We start from the raw sequence: 16808 nt of genomic DNA on the forward strand, positions 1-16808 counted from the left end.
GTATGTTCAGAGGTATAATTCTTGTTATCATTGCATGTGTGGAGTTGTGTTTGTGTGTTCTAAATTGACTGGTGACTTGTGTTATGTGTGGTGGCATTTTTATAGAAAGGGCATAAGTGAAGTGGCATTGTGTGAACTGGTGATCTGCCTTGGTGGTGTATGCTTTGGTTCTATTTGTGTCTGTGTTCAGAGTTGTAGGATTACTATGTTGTGTTGGGATTATACCTCTCGGTGGTGTGGTTTAGGGTCAGAATGGGTGGACCCTGAGGACCCCACTGTCATCGCTGAGACTGAGCTGCTGGGAGCGGCAGCCTCCATCGAAGCCGCAGCCAAGAAACTGGAGCAGCTGAAACCCAGAGCCAAGCCCAAGGTAGGCCTACCAGTCCCCTTCTCAACCACCTCCGACCCCTCCCTCCACACCTCCCAGAACAGACCTCCACCACTGAACACACCTGTCTACTAACCTATCTACTCACTCATCAGGAAAGCTACCTGGGCCAAAGATAACAGAAGTTCACATTGACTTTGAAGTACATTGAAGTACAGTAATCTGTTAGTCTCAGAGCTGCTTTTAGAGGTTGGAGTATAGGAGTATTGTGTGAACTGTAGCCTACCGCTAAAACGATGCTGACTCAAGACAGCCTACTTGTGTGTTCTGTGAGCTCGCAGAATGTTGATATATTTACGTCTGTTAGAAGGTTTGGTTTGGGGAGCAATCTGGTGTTTTTAGAGAGAATCCGTAGAGCCGTCTTGCCAGGAGACAATTACATTACTGGGACCTGAAGCTTATGTTGGAATGAGTTCACATTTGTGATGATCTGTCTGAAGCCTATTGAAGGAAGGTCATCCTCCTTGTTGAACCCATTTCATTTGTTTTATTGCAGCATTCTTTTATTTTTACACTAAAATGAGAGGGGCCTTTCTCAGCCCAAGGTATTCTTCCACTTCATGGAGTGATATTAAACAAACCAATGTAACTTCTCTGAAAGGAAAAAGTTGTCTGTGAAAACTATGAACACCTTTGTGAGCTTTGTCTGTCTGAAATTGAAGTATAAAAGTTACACAGCTAGTATGAAAGGTTTAAGGTGTGTGTGTGTGTGCGCGCACCGTACCGTACCGGTACAGCTGTAGATTGGACCTCAGATCCTCCCAATACTCTTCCTTCTCTCCCTGTAGTGCTCTTCGGTGTACTTGTTTTGTGTCTTTGGTTGATCAGATCTGGTCCCTCTTTCCAGCTCTCTGGTGCACAACTAAACATGGCTGGAGAACCTTCTGTTTTCATTAGAAACTTCCTGATGGCCTTCAGGTTCAGATTTCAGCAGGGCCCAGTGTTTATAAGATGGAGGTGTAGGGTGGTTGGCTTCTTTAGGATGGCAGTGTCTGTCTGCCCTCTAGTGATCTGTTAAAAATGGTGCATACTTTCTGCTTCCACAAGGCAGAGAGAGGCGGGACAAAGATTTTGAGATCTTTTTTTCTATTATGAAACAATCATTCTTACCAGCTACAGTATACAGTATGTGTACTACTATATCATGCAAGGTGTAGATTTACTTAGACCTCAAAATATCAGGCCCACAGTACACCGTTTGAAAGGGACACCATATAAAACATCTAAACCATGATGAGGTACTGTCTTACTGATTATCTACAACCCCTGCTGTTCACCTTCTGCTCCCTCCTTTCATCCTTCCCTCTCTGTGCCCCTTCTCCCCTCCCCAGCATGCTTCACTCTCCCTCCATTCTCTTGAGTTGTAGACCTGGAAGCCTTCTCTGCAGGCCTCTGTCTGATATGTTTGATATATTAGGTTGTTATTCAGTCCAACTATATATCAAACATATTCCTACAGTGTCCCGCCCTGTCTCCAGCCACGTGTCCCTTGTGTGTTGGTTCTGCTGGCATGATCTATGGTCACTGACTGGTGTAGTCTACTGAGACAGGAATAACATTATTTGTAATTCCAACGTAATTCATTATCCTTTTAGAATGGGTGTTTCTCTACTGTATGAATCTTGCAAAGTGTTTGGTTTGGATTTTCCAACAGCAAACAGTATTTGAAGATCTGTTGGAAGGATTCCCCATTATGAAATGTGTTGGTGGATGTGATTGGCCGGTTACTCAACATAGCACCATAAAACAACCAATGGAGTTTGTTGTTTTGTCTTATTTCCACAAGATGTCGCCCTAAGTGCATTTCCATTGTTAAATGTGTGGTTTTGCCATAGAGATAAAGAGAGAACTCATATTTGTATTTGTGCCATTATAGCGTCTGTGACAGCATGGGCATTTCCATTCTGAAATAGTCAATTTTCTTCTTTACTATTGGCTGATCCCTCCTGATGACCTGGTCTGGCCCAGACCTAGTTCACTGATTTTAATCTGGTATTGTGATCAGGGTCACCAGGAGGGATCAACCAATGAAGTTGGAAGTCCCACCGAGTTGACTACATTAAAATGGTGGAAGCCCTCAAGAGCGCTGCCCATACTAACACAGCCTTTTGGCCACTAGAGGCCACTATCATTCTCTATGGGTTTTGCTTTCAGCAAGCAGATGAGACTCTGGACTTTGAGGAGCAGATCCTGGAGGCAGCTAAATCCATTGCTGCGGCCACCAGTGCCCTGGTGAAGTCTGCTTCTGTAGCCCAGAGAGAGTTGGTGGCACAGGGCAAGGTCAGCTACAACTGTTTTAGAATAATCAGTGTCTGAATGTAACCTCAGCAAAAAAACAGTACTGTATCTCTCTCACTCTACTCTCCAGGTAGGATCCATTCTTGCCAATGCTGTGGATGATGGCCAGTGGTCTCAGGGTCTCGTATCTGCTGTGAGTTCCCATCATTGTTTATATTTTTATGTACTATTATGACTAAACTTTACTGTGAAACTGTGGATGGGGAATCAACCTCATATCTACTGAGTTGTCTGTCTGAGGCAGTACCCTAATGTATGGTTGCTGTTCCCTGTAGGCTCGGATGGTGGCGGCAGCTACTAGTAACCTGTGTGAGGCGGCCAATGCCTCTGTGCAGGGCCACTCCAGTGAGGAGAAGCTCATCTCTTCAGCCAAGCAGGTGGCAGCCTCAACAGCTCAGCTCCTAGTGGCCTGTAAGGTCAAAGCTCAACCGGACTCCGAGGCCATGAGGAGACTGCAGGTATAATCCTACTAAACACAACCCACTGGGTTCCACTGCTGTCTCTCTGACTTCACCTCTACACACTAAGATGGCATTAACCGCAGGGCTTGTCTCCATAAGGCTGCTGGGAACGCGGTCAAGCGGGCATCAGACAACCTGGTGAAGGCGGCTCAGAAAGCTGCCTTTGATAAAGCTGATGACCACAGTGTGGTGGTCAAGACCAAGTTCGTGGGTGGCATTGCTCAGGTGAGATTTCAGTTTAGATTCGAAATGTTACTTTGTGCATTTTCCACCTCTACCTCCTCAACTGTTCCCAGCTTTAACGTTGCTTTCACATCCAAACATTTTCCTCTCTAAATGGTTCTGAAATTGAGGTAGGCCACTACAGTGGCTGAATCACGCATCAGCTGCATTTCAAATCTGTGGTTGAGCAGGCATCTGCAGCTCCCTTAAGATCAAGTCACAAAGAGTTCTTCTGCCCCAGAAGACTACTTATCCACTCCCTTTTCATCCATGACCAAATGTAGAAGAGTGAATGTCTACCCCGTGTGTGTGTGTGTGTGGTGTGTGTGTGTGTGTGTGTGTGAGAGAGACACACTGAAGTGTGTGTGTGTGACACTGAAGTGTGTGTGTGTGTGTGTGTGACACTGAAGTGTGTGTGTGTGTGTGTGACACTGAAGTGTGTGTGTGTGTGACACTGAAGTGTGTGTGTGTGACACTGAAGTGTGTGTGTGTGTGTGACACTGAAGTGTGTGTGTGTGTGTGTGTGACACTGAAGTGTGTGTGTGTGTGTGTGTGTGTGTGTGTGTGTGTGTGTGTGTGTGACACTGAAGTGTGTGTGTGTGTGTGTGTGTGTGTGTGTGTGTGTGTGACACTGAAGTGTGTGTGTGTGACACTGAAGTGTGTGTGTGTGACACTGAAGTGTGTGTGTGTGTGTGACACTGAAGTGTGTGTGTGTGTGTGACACTGAAGGGTGTGTGTGTGTGTGACACTGAAGTGTGTGTGTGTGTGTGTGTGTGACACTGAAGTGTGTGTGTGTGTGTGTGTAACACTGAAGTGTGTGTGTGTAACACTGAAGTGTGTGTGTGTAACACTGAAGTGTGTGTGTAACACTGAAGTGTGTGTGTAACACTGAAGTGTGTGTAACACTGAAGTGTGTGCAACACTGAAGTGTGTGTGTGTGTGTGTGTGTAACACTGAAGTGTGTGTGTGTGTAACACTGAAGTGTGTGTGTGTGTAACACTGAAGTGTGTGTGTGTGTAACACTGAAGTGTGTGTGTAACACTGAAGTGTGTGTAACACTGAAGTGTGTGTAACACTGAAGTGTGTGTAACACTGAAGTGTGTAGCACTGAAGTGTGTGTGTGTGTGTGTAACACTGAAGTGTGTGTGTGTGTGTGTAACACTGAAGTGTGTGTGTGTGTGTAACACTGAAGTGTGTGTGTGTGTGTGTGTGTGTGTGTGTGTGTGTGTGTGTGTGTGTGTGTGTGTGTGTGTAACACTGATGTGTGTGTGTGTGTAACACTGAAGTGTGTGTGTGTAACACTGAAGTGTATGTGTGTAACACTGAAGTGTGTGTGTGTAACACTGAAGTGTATGTGTGTGTGTGTGTGTGTAACACTGAAGTGTATGTGTGTGTGTGTGTGTAACACTGAAGTGTGTGTGTGTGTGTGTGTGTGTGTGTGTGTGTAACACTGAAGTGTGTGTGTGTGTGTGTAACACGGACGTGTTTGTGTGTGTGTGTGTGTGTAACACTGAAGTGTGTGTGTGTGTGTGTAACATGGAAGTGTGTGTGTGTGTGTAACACGCAAGTGTGTGTGTGTGTGTGTGTAACACTGGTGTGTGTGTGTGTGTAACACTGAAGTGTGTGTGTAACACTGAAGAGTGTGTGTGTGTAACACGGAAGTGTGTGTGTGTAACACGGAAGTGTGTGTGTGTGTGTCACACGGAAGTGTGTGTGTGTGTGTGTGTGTGTCACACGGAAGTGTGTGTGTGTAACACTGAAGTGTGTGTGTGTGTGTGTGTGTGTAACACTGGTGTGTGTGTGTGTAACACTGGTGTGTGTGTGTAACACTGAAGTGTGTGTGTGTAACACTGAAGTGTGTGTGTGTGTAACACTGAAGTGTGTGTGTGTGTGTGTGTGTGTGTGTGTAACACTGAATTGTGTGTGTGTGTGTAACACTGAAGTGTGTGTGTGTGTGTGTAACACTGACGTGTGTCTGTGTGTGTGTGTAACACTGAAGTGTGTGTGTGTGTGTGTGTGTGTGTAACACTGAAGTGTGTGTGTGTAACACTGAAGTGTGTGTGTGTGTGTGTAACACTGAATTGTGTGTGTGTGTGTGTGTGTGTAGCACTGAAGTGTGTGTGTGTGTGTAACACTGAATTGTGTGTGTGTGTGTGTGTGTGTGTGTGTGTGTGTAGCACTGAAGTGTGTGTGTGTGTGTGTAACACTGAAGTGTGTGTGTAGCTCTGAAGTGTGTGTGTGTGTGTGTGTGTAACACTGAAGTGTGTGTGTGTGTGTGTAGCACTGAAGTGTGTGTGTGTGTGTAGCACTGAAGTGTGTGTGTGTGTGTGTGTGTGTAACACTGGTGTGTGTGTGTGTGTGTGTAACACTGAAGTGTGTGTGTGTGTGTGTTGCACTGAAGTGTGTGTGTGTGTAGCACTGAAGTGTGTGTGTGTGTGTAGCACAGAAGTGTGTGTGTGTGTAGCACTGAAGTGTGTGTGTGTGTGTGTAGCACTGAAGTGTGTGTGTGTGTAACACTAAAGTGTGTGTGTGTGTGTAACACTGAAGTGTGTGTGTGTGTGTAACACTGAAGTGTGTGTGTGTGTGTGTGTGTGTAACACTGAAGTGTGTGTGTGTGTGTAACACTGAAGTGTGTGTGTGTGTGTGTGTGTGTGTGTGTGTGTGTGTGTGTGTGTGTGTGTGTGTGTGTGTGTGTGTGTGTGTGTGTGTGTGTGTGTGTGTGTGTGTGTGTGTGTGTGTGTGTAACACTGAAGTGTGTGTGTGTGTGTGTAACACTGAAGTGTGTGTGTGTGTGTGTGTGTGTGTGTGTGTGTGTAACACTGAAGTGTGTGTGTGTGTGTGTGTAACACTGAAGTGTGTGTGTGTGTGTGTGTGTAACACGGAAGTGTGTGTGTGTGTGTGTGTGTGTAACACTAATGTGTGTATGTGTGTAACACTGAAGTGTGTGTGTGTAACACTGAAGTGTGTGTGTGTAACACTGAAGTGTGTGTGTGTAACACTGAAGTGTATGTGTGTGTGTGTGTGTAACACTGAAGTGTGTGTGTGTGTAACACTGAAGTGTGTGTGTGTAACACTGAAGTGTGTGTGTGTGTGTGTGTGTGTGTGTGTGTAACACTGAAGTTTGTGTGTGTGTGTGTGTAACACTGAAGTGTGTGTGTGTGTGTGTGTGTGTGTGTGTGTGTGTGTGTGTGTGTGTGTGTGTGTGTGTGTGTGTGTGTAACACTGAAGTGTGTGTGTGTAACACTGAAGTGTGTGTGTGTGTGTGTGTGTGTGTAACACTGAAGTGTGTGTGTGTGTGTGTGTGTGTGTGTGTGTGTGTGTGTGTGTGTGTGTGTGTGTGTGTGTGTGTGTAACACTGAAGTGTGTGTGTGTGTGTGTGTGTGTAACACTGAAGTGTGTGTGTGTGTGTGTGTGTGTGTGTGTGTAACACTGAAGTGTGTGTGTGTTTGTGTAACACTGAAGTGTGTGTGTGTGTGTGTGTGTGTGTGTGTGTGTGTGTGTGTAACACAAAAGTGTGTGTGTAACACAGAAGTGTGTGTGTGTGTAACACAGAAGTGTGTGTGTGTAACACTGAAGTGTGTGTGTGTAACACTGAAGTGTGTGTGTGTGTGTGTGTGTAACACTGAAGTGTGTGTGTGTGTGTGTGTGTGTGACACTGAAGTGTGTGTGTGTGTGTGTAACACTGAAGTGTGTGTGTTTGCATAACACTGGCTCCTAACCAGCACCCCTCCAGAGACACTCTCCCAAAGATGGTCTCTCAAGTGGGCCTGTCAAAACCCACCCACTGCCATCTCCCAAATCCACAAGCGCTATTTGCTTAAGAAAATAAATAGATACTTACTCCATACTTACATTTAAGATGTTTCACTAGTTACCACAGAAGAGTTAATTATAGGTTTTCCATAACCTGCTTTAAAGAAACCTACTGAGAAATCTGGGAAATTACTATGAGCTGTATTCCAAATGTTTTGAAGAAAATATTATTTCCTTTGTATTTGTAAAAACTTATCAATCAAGTCCATGTACACTAAAGGGACTGGAGGAAATGATTTGATGATATTATAACCTGTAGGGGGCGGTGTGTTACAGGACAGATTGGAGATGAGCAGCCTGACGCATATATTTGACCATTTCCTTCTCCCCTCAGATCATTGCAGCCCAGGAGGAGATGCTGAGGAAGGAGAGAGAGCTGGAGGAGGCCAGGAAGAAGCTAGCTCAGATCAGACAGCAGCAGTACAAGTTCCTGCCCACTGAGCTAAGGGAGGATCAGAGCTGATTGGTCAAGAGCAAAGTAGATGGACATCTGATTGGAACCTATTGTTACACAGAGATGTAGCTTACTCCAGCGATTTGCTGTTTCTCTCGCACACGGGTAGAGTGTATAACGTATTTGGGCCAGGACTGTTTCATGAGTGGAACTAGTGTGTGTGTGTGTGCGTGTGCATTTCACAGAGGATGATATTGACATTATGACATAAGGACCAGCTGGCTACAGCTGTGCTTTATTAGCAGGGTTAGGACCTGCAATCTAAAAGTTGAGACAGATGCCCTTATTGATTTTATGGTAGGATACTCGATAAGGACATCACAGTTAAATGAACATTACTGGATCCAACAATGGTAAATACTATTAATACTTTAAAACCTGTAAAAGCTCATAAAAAGGGATAGCTCCCTCTCCAACTGGCACAGGGATCCATAGCTTCAGTTCCTCACACAACATATTAGTGTTGATCTACTGTAGGTATTGCAGTACTCTGATGCATCATTTGAATCATTAGCCTGCATGCACCATTATGACTTGACAGGTCTGGTATCTTAATTTGATCACAGTAATTTTTCTACACAGTAAGAAATGCAAATTGTAGTGCATTCAAGGTTTAAAAAGGCTTCTAAATGTTGTAATTTCCACTTAAAATTTTAGACTTGATTTGCCCTAATGAATAATGTATCAACCCCTACAAAAATGCCCTTTAATTATAATCCATACAATAATTAAAATGTCCTGTTGCTGCAGGATTATTTTCCTGCTGTGAGAAGCAGGGTCAAATTAAGATCTGTACATATCAATAAAGCCACTAACCAATAGTTTAGCTTAGGATTGGGCATTTGTAATATGTTAGTATATGAATGTGATCTTTGGAATTGCTGTTGAATAATTAAACGTTTTCATTTTATGTACTATATTTAATGTAATAGAACTTCAGCTTCACACCAAATTCGTAGTGTCAGTGAGTGAGTTTGAGTGGATAGTAAAGCCAACAGCAGACACTAGTTCATCTCTTACAGCATCGTAATACCTTTTAAAGTAATACTTCTCTAAGTAATAATTATCCCTGGTGTGTCAGTAGGGAGATCCCTGCCTCGGCTCCCATGTTTGGACATTCGGCTGTCACTCATATTTCAGGAGCAGGGAGCAGTCACGGCAGAAGGCTGTTAATGGGTTAAATCTCGAAGTCTATGTGCAATCTTTTTGTCAGACTGGTATTCTCTCCCCCAAGCTCTCTCACACTCTTTTTGGTTTTCCTGCTGCCTGCAGGAGGAGGCTCTGTTTACATTCTTTCTCATATTTGTTCTCTCTTTCTTGCCTTTGTGTTTTAATTCCAGTCTAATTGACAGTAGCCATACGCACGCAACAGCAAAGCTATGCTCTGTCTGTCCGTTGCCTGTTCAGCTGGTGGTGTTTGGTTTATACTCAGATTCCATTGAGGTTGGGAATCTCTAATCATAGCAACACATTGCCACTCATTATACTGTGTCAGACTAACAAGAGAGCAGCACTGATTGGAATTGTGTATGCAGCTGTGTATGGCTTTTCCCCTCTTAAACATGTAAGAAACTGTAGGATGTGGTGTAGAATGGCACTGAGATGACTGGTATAACCTTATGCACTGAGGAGAGCAAGCAATGCCTGTCCAACCATTCAGGATTACTACTAACGCTCCTGTCAAATGTATTAGTGATGAAACCACATACAGTCCTGACTAGGGCCGGGACGATACCAGTATTGCAATACTCGTTAGTATCGTGTAAAGGAAACAAAACACAAAGCGGATTTAACTTGTTTAGAAAAACATCCCTAATGTTGGAATGAAACATCATGATGTTGTCATCCATAGTCACATGTATATATTTTCCAATCTATAGCAGGCTTTTAAAGGACCAAAGAGTTTGGTCTGCTTCGTGTTTTTCATTTTTGTAATGGAAAACAATATTGCGATACTGGTATCGTCCTGGCTCTAGCCCTGAGTAGGAAAATAGTTAATTTATGTTATTCCAGTATTGGTGTAGTATAAGGTCATTAGTATTGTATCCACTCCAACAGCTCAGTCCCTCATTGTCAGTCTGTGGTCTGCATTGTGTACCAGTGCCTTAATTGAAATCCCACTGTAACAACATCTAAAGGCTTGTCCTTCTGGATATGAACATGTATCTCGTCTAACCCAAACTCTCTCTCATTAACTATCACCTAGTCCTATGCCATAACACAATGTATTGCCTTGGCTGGTAGCCCATCTGGCTGCCGTAAACCATGCTGGTATATAAAGTGCATCCATGGATACGTTTTAGGTTTTAGACTATATACAGAAATGAATACACACTACACTGCATTCCATGAGCATGTGGCAAGTTGTTGTTGAACTCTTAAAGATGAGAACTTGCTCTGCCTTGAAATTCATTCAACATGCACATAATCCTTATAAATAGGACTAAATAACATCCTTGTTTCATTGTTAAACCACTATAAATTAAGTCTTTATCGATAAATGTAACGACTATCCTGAGATAAGGTACATTGTCTAAGCAATTTGTCTATAAGCGTTAACTGGAATAGGAAAAACGACTAGCTGTTATTCAAATGTAGGTGTTGTGCTTTCTTTAACAGACTGAATTAATTTCAACAGTTTAACTGATGCTGTATGTCTAATATTTATCTTGTCACAAAAGTATTTTTTGTATTCACCGAAAATAAATAATTTGAAACAAACATGGCCCAGTTTGTTAGTGGTCATTGTGTTTAATTTACTGTATGCATTATTCATTCTTGAACAGGGATCATGAATGTACTTAAAGGAAATTGAATAGCGAAACAAAGCAAAGGCTGTATCAGCTCACCAACGTTCTTTCCAGTAGATGTCACTGTTAGTCTTTTCAATGTAGAGATTGGGGTCACTGGGTGTTTAGAGACACTGGGTGTTTTGCTGTAGTGGATGGAGAGTGCAAATTCAGGCCGGCCAAATATGGTCATACAGTATGTGCTGTATTCCCCTGGTTCACAGAACAGACCCTGAACCATGCAGAGACTGACTGCCATTGTAGATGTTTGTACTTTCAGTTCAGTTGATCAGATTCCCAATAGATTCAAATGGATTACCATTTCTATAATGTTGTCTGTATAAGTCCTCTGATGTTAAAAGTGATGCCATGCAATTCTGATCAGCTGTTTTACGTCGAGTAGACCTTACGTTGGCAGTGAGCACATTCTCCTCAGGTGACAAATCTTCCAGTAAGTCTGGAGCTCACATGCCAGTCCTCCTCTCAGTGCCCTGCCCTGGGCTCCCCAGGACAGACTGTATGAAAGATGGTCAGAGCAGAGGTGCCCAGCAGTGCGATACACATAGTCAGCCTAATGAACACCATATTTGGTTGTTTGACTGTTTTGGTCTCATGCGAGGCCACACAGTGGAGAGGGGAAACTCAAGCCATGTGTCCAGCAGGGAAGGGGTTGCCATTCCACCACAACTTAGACCAGAGGAAGAGGATGATGTTTGTTTGGCTTGTGTTTCCGGTTATTGTCCTGCTGGAGGGTAGAAAGCAGACAACCAAGTTTTCCTTTACGATTTTGCCTGTGCTTAGCGCCATTCTTTTTTTTATCTTGAAAAACTTAACGATTACAAGCATACCCATAACATGATGCAGCCATCACTATGCTTGTAAATATGGAGAGTGGTACTCAGTAATGTGTTGTATTGGATTTGCCCCAAACATGACACTTTGTAGTCAGGACAAAAAGTGAATTGCTTTGCCACATTTTTTGCATTATTACTTTAGTACCTTGTTGCAAACAGGATATATGTTTTGGAATATTTTTATTCTGTACAGGTTTCCTTCTTTTCACTCTGTCAATTAGGTTAGTAACTGTAATGTTGTTGATCCATCCTCAGTTTTCTCCTATCACAGACATTCAACTCTAACGGTTTTAAAGTCACCATTGGCCACATGATGAAATCCCTGTGTGGTTTCTTTCCTCTCCGGTAACAGAGTTAGGAAGGGAGCCTGCATCTTTGTAGTGACTGGGTGTATTGATATGTCACCCAAAGTGTAATTAACAGTGGTGGAAAATAGTTGCCAATTATAATATACGTAATTAAAAGTAAAGATACCTTAATAGAAAATGACTCAAGTAAAATAAAAAATCACCCAGTAAACTTCTACTTGAGTAAAAGTATGTGTTTTAAAATATACTTGAGTATCAAAAGTATAAATCGTTTCAAATTCCGAATATTAAGCAAACCAGACAGCACCATTTTCTTGTTTTTTTAATTTACGGATAGCCAGGGGCACGCTCCAAAGTGCAGACATAATTTACAAATGAAGCATGTGTGTTAAGTGAGTCTGCCAGATCAGAGGCAGTAGGGATGACCATGGAGGTTCTCTTGATAAGTGTGTAAATTGGACCATTTTCCTGTCCTGCTAAGCATTCAAACTGTAACAAGTACTTTTGGGTGTCTAGGAAAATGTATGGAGTAAAAAGTATTATATTTTCTTAGGGAATGTAGTGCATTAAAAGTATTCAAAAATATAAATAGTCAAATAAAGTTCAGATACTCCCAAAAAACGACTTAAGTACTTTACACCACTGGTAATTAATAACTTCACCATGCTCAAAGGGATATTCATTGACTGCTTTTCTTTTTACCCATCTGCCTATAGGTGCCCTTCTTTTGGAAGTATTGGAAAACCTCCCTGGTCTTTGTGGTTGAATCTGTGTTTGAAATTCAGTGCTCGACTGAGGGACCATACAGATAATAAACACTATTATTGCACACAGTGAGTCCGTGCAACTTATTATGTGACTTGTTCAGCACATTTTTACTCCTGAACTTGTTTAGCCTTGCCTCAACAAAGGGGTTGAATACTTATTCACTTAAGACATTTCAACTATTCATTTTTTTCAATTTGTCAAAAAAATGTAAAAACGTAATTCCACGTTGACATTATTGTGTGTAGGCCAGTGACAAAAAAAACGCAATTTAATAAATGTTCAATTCAGGCTGTAACAACAACATGTGGAAAAGGTTAAGGGGTGTGAATACATTCTGAAGGCACTTTATTTATTAGGGCTGTCGGATTAATCAGTTAACTCAAGTTACCTTTTGTAATTTCAGTGAACACATTTTTTTGTGATAAACTGCATTGTCTGAAAGTATTTAAAATACACTGAAAACATCCACAATACATAAAATCTATACATGTACCTTAAAAACAACAATGCGATGTCCAAACAAGGTGACATTGAGGTTAAAGAAAGAGTTCTTTATCAATTTACCTGATTTTGTAAACTTTTTGTTACTTTTGGACACAATCAAGACGTCAATATTCTTGTCATACTTTTTGTATACAAAAATACATACATTACATTACAGCTCAAATCTCGAAAATTCTGAATTTGCAATTAATCACAGTAAATCCTGCGATTAACGAAATATCACTTGACAGACCTAATATTTATGAACCACCACCCCCTCCTCTCTCTCACACACTCATCACCTGCTCATACTCACTCACACGCTCACTTTTCTCTAGTCTTGACTAGGTCCATCCTAAGGTAAGTGTGGAAGCCTAGAGAGAAAGCCATTTGTTGGTGTTATAATATAGAAGTGGAGATCTTGCCCACTCATCTCTGCCAATCCTGCTCACTCGTGTATGGAGGCCAGCTGCACCTGGTAATAGTTGTGACGTCTGAGCTCTTACACAAGGGAGTATGTCATTAATATCCAGAGAACCTCTGAAGGGCCCCTGTAGGCGCTTAGAGGCTCGTGGACATCCAGCAATCCCAGGCACCCACACCAGGGAACTGTGACCCTCCAAATGTGTTACATTAACAGTGTGGAGTGTTTTTATTAGAGGGACTGTAGCTTGTGCCGTGCCTAATCCCCACAGCCTGGCAGCAATTTACTCCCTGCTTTGTTCTATGCTCAAGTTCACAGAGAAGGGGCCATGCCAAACCATGGCTAAACTGGGTGAAAATAAGTCAATGTTTCACTTTCATTTATGTACACAGGTGATATTCATCAATGTGCAAGTAATTAGAGAGGGGTGTAGAGTATGTAGCACTTCATACACCTTGTAAAAGCAAATATTCAAATTTGATTGTTGTCTGAATGCTTTTGTGTTGTTGACCAGATTACATAAAATAGTTCAGTCGTGTTTCATTCTGTAAATTAAACTGAACTGACACAGAAATTACTGGTGATAGATGTATCCATAATTATAGTGCTAAGGAATGTCTTGGTAACATGTCTTACTGTCATTGCTGATGATTGACTGGAGATGGTACCAAGGGTTGAGCAGTGCAATCCCACAGCATTCTTCAGAGGTTTTATTTGTCAGGATGTTGCTAATTATATATTTTGAAATGGCTGAATATTAAACATTTATACTGGTCTCTGATGGTATTGCCTATGGAGTTATATTTCAAGACTAAACAGAATTAAAGGATCTATAAAATGAGAACAGCATGCAGTAAATTCTTGGGATAGAAGAAACCCATTGTCTGTGAATGGGCCCTTTCTGGTTTGCAGACTTTTCCTCATGAAAACTAGTCCAACATAAGTAAGGCTGAAGTTGGACTGAGTTCAGATAGCATCATGCTTTTTTTTCTCATTTACAGTATATTCATACTGAAGCAGTAACTGCTCTGATTCTACTCCTGCTGTAGAAACTGGAGAGAGGAAGCATAGAGTTTGAAAAATGTTTTGCATGTCAGGAAAGGATTTTTTTTGGGGGTTTAAGCTATGCTTTTTTCAACATCTCTGGGGCCCTACAGACATTGATGTTATATAGACTGTTAAAGTGTAGGCACTGAAGCTCTGAGTATGTGGAGTGAAATCAATGTTGAATGTGAAACTTAAAAGAAAATCTAAAGCTAACCGAACAGACAAAAGAGCGGAAACCATTCTTAGGTAAAATGCAATGTTTAGATATTGGTTATTTTTGTCAGGATGCTCCATTAAACACAGCCCAGAGCCTGGAGCACAAGAATGGTGGTGTAATGGTTTATTTGAACAGTATCCCCAAACCAAGTCGCAGGTTATATGTTATGGTGAAAGCCCCTGACAAGTCATGAAAAAATTCTCTCCTGAAGTTTTTTTTTCTGGCCTCGTCTGTTTCAATTATGTTTTTACAGCTGGTTTCCCAACTTTGTTTTGTATTTTCTTCTTTCTCATTTTAAAGGGTCTGCCTCTGCTTAATGTTGCAATGCTCTGTTATCTTTAACAATGCTCTTAGAAACGATACCATTAAGCATTTACAATTGGCTTTTCCCTACCTATAGCACATTACAAATAGCTAAGTGATGTCTTGCCTAAGTCAGAGTGAGGCCATTGTGAGCCTTCGGAGAATGGAGGACTTTAAAACACGTTTCGTCTTCTTGTGTGGACTAAATAGAATATGCTTGGAGAGGTATTGCTCTTTAATATAAATGCAGGTGACAGCAGCTAATGGATGAGTGAGAGGATTCTCCGTTGCAGCGCTGCACATTACTATTTTAGGCCATCAATGGGGGGGGGGGCTCACCAAACGTACAACAAGAGTCTTCTCAAGAGTACAGAACATAGTTCAGAACAGGGGTTTCATAAAATGGGGCGCTGTCTATGTTCCACATTTTGATCATCTCACAGTTTCTCTCTCTTTTCCAAAATTGTAGAGTAATGAATGTGATGTGTGGTATTGACATGACAAGCCATTACATCTTTCAGGTTATACAGCACTATTTGTTAAATGTTTTTGACCTTAGATGGAGAGACCTGCACTGAACTGTACGTATGGCTGAATATCACTCCACAGAGCACCGTTTTGGCTAAATACAGTATACTATAGGATGACATTTTGACATTGCTGGATGAGGAGAGTAATGTCCTTCAAGAAGGAAATATCCCTTTGAGTGACAGGCACTGGAAAAAATATATAATAATACACTACAGTATCTTCAGAAAGTATTCATACCCCTTGACCTGTTCCACATTTTGTTGTGTTAAAGCCTGAATTCAAAATGGATGAAATATTTTTAAAAATCTCACCCATCTACACACAACAACCCATAATGACAAAGTGAAAACAGGTTTTTAGACATTTTTGCACATTTATTGAAAATGAAATACAGAAATATGTCATTTAAATAACTATTCACACCTGAGTAAATACTTTGTAGAAACACCTTTGACCGTGATTACAGCTGTCCTTCTGGGTAATTCTTTAAGAGCTTTCCACAACTGGATTGTGCAACATTTGCCCATTTTATTATTTACAAAACTCTTCAAGCTCTGTGAAATTGGTTGGTGATCATTGCTAGACAACCATTTTCAGGTCTTTCCATATCTTTTCAAGTAGATTTAATTCAAAACTGTAGCTCAAGAACATTCACTGTCTTCTTGGTAAGCAACTTGGAGATTTGGCCGTGTGTTTTAGGTTATTGTCCTGCTGAAAGGGGAATTCATCTCCCAGTGTCTGGTGGAAAGCAGACTTATCCAGGGTTGCCTTTGATCAATGGAAACAGAATGCACCTGAGCTCAATTACTTTGCTCTGTTCATCTTTACTTCGAGCCTGACTGGTCTCCCAGTCCCTGGATGGTGCCAGGTTTACTCCAAGTGGGCTGTCATGTGCTTTTTACTTGCCACTCTACCGTAAAGGCCTGATTTGGTAGAGTGCTGCAAAGATGAGAGAACCTTCCAGAAGGACAACCATCTCCACAGAGGAACTCTGGAGCTCTGTCAAAGTGGCCATTGGGTTCTTGGGCACCTCCCTGGCCCTTCTCCCCCAATTGCTCAGTTTGCCCGGGCGGCCAGCTCTAGGAAGAGTCTTGGTGGTTCCAAATTTCTTCCATTTAAGAATGATGGAGGCCTCTATGTTCTTGGGGACTTCCAATGCTGCAGACATTTTTTTTGCACCTTTCCCCGGATCTGTGCTTCGACACAATCCTATCTCTGAGCTCTACGGACAATTCCTTCGACCTCATGGCTCGTAGACAGGTGTGTGCCTTTCCAAATCATGTCCAATCAATTGAATTTACCACAGGTGGACTCCAATCAAGTTGTGGAAATACTATCTCAAGGATGATCAATGGATACAGAATGCACCTGAGCTCAATTTAGAGTCTCATGGCAAAAGAGTCTGAATGCTTACAGTTGAAGTCGGAAGTTTACATACACCTAGGTTG

General features: G+C 41.9%; 1 protein-coding gene across 2 annotated transcripts in view; it reads left to right on the forward strand.

Moving 5' to 3' along the window:
* tln2b (talin 2b) overlaps positions 1 to 10357 on the forward strand; it is a 141909-nt gene extending 131552 nt beyond the window's left edge. For both annotated transcript variants that reach the window (XM_036954987.1, XM_036954991.1), the window contains 6 exons: positions 246 to 370; positions 2543 to 2668; positions 2757 to 2819; positions 2962 to 3144; positions 3247 to 3372; positions 7517 to 10357. In XM_036954987.1, the coding sequence (XP_036810882.1) occupies positions 246 to 370; positions 2543 to 2668; positions 2757 to 2819; positions 2962 to 3144; positions 3247 to 3372; positions 7517 to 7645 (752 nt within the window). In that variant the 3' untranslated portion in view covers positions 7646 to 10357. The remainder of the gene's footprint in view (positions 1 to 245; positions 371 to 2542; positions 2669 to 2756; positions 2820 to 2961; positions 3145 to 3246; positions 3373 to 7516) is intronic.
* The last annotated feature ends 6451 nt before the right edge of the window (positions 10358 to 16808 follow it).

This window comes from Oncorhynchus mykiss, chromosome 2 (genome assembly GCF_013265735.2).
Source record: "Oncorhynchus mykiss isolate Arlee chromosome 2, USDA_OmykA_1.1, whole genome shotgun sequence".
Taxonomy (NCBI): Eukaryota; Metazoa; Chordata; class Actinopteri; order Salmoniformes; family Salmonidae; genus Oncorhynchus; species Oncorhynchus mykiss.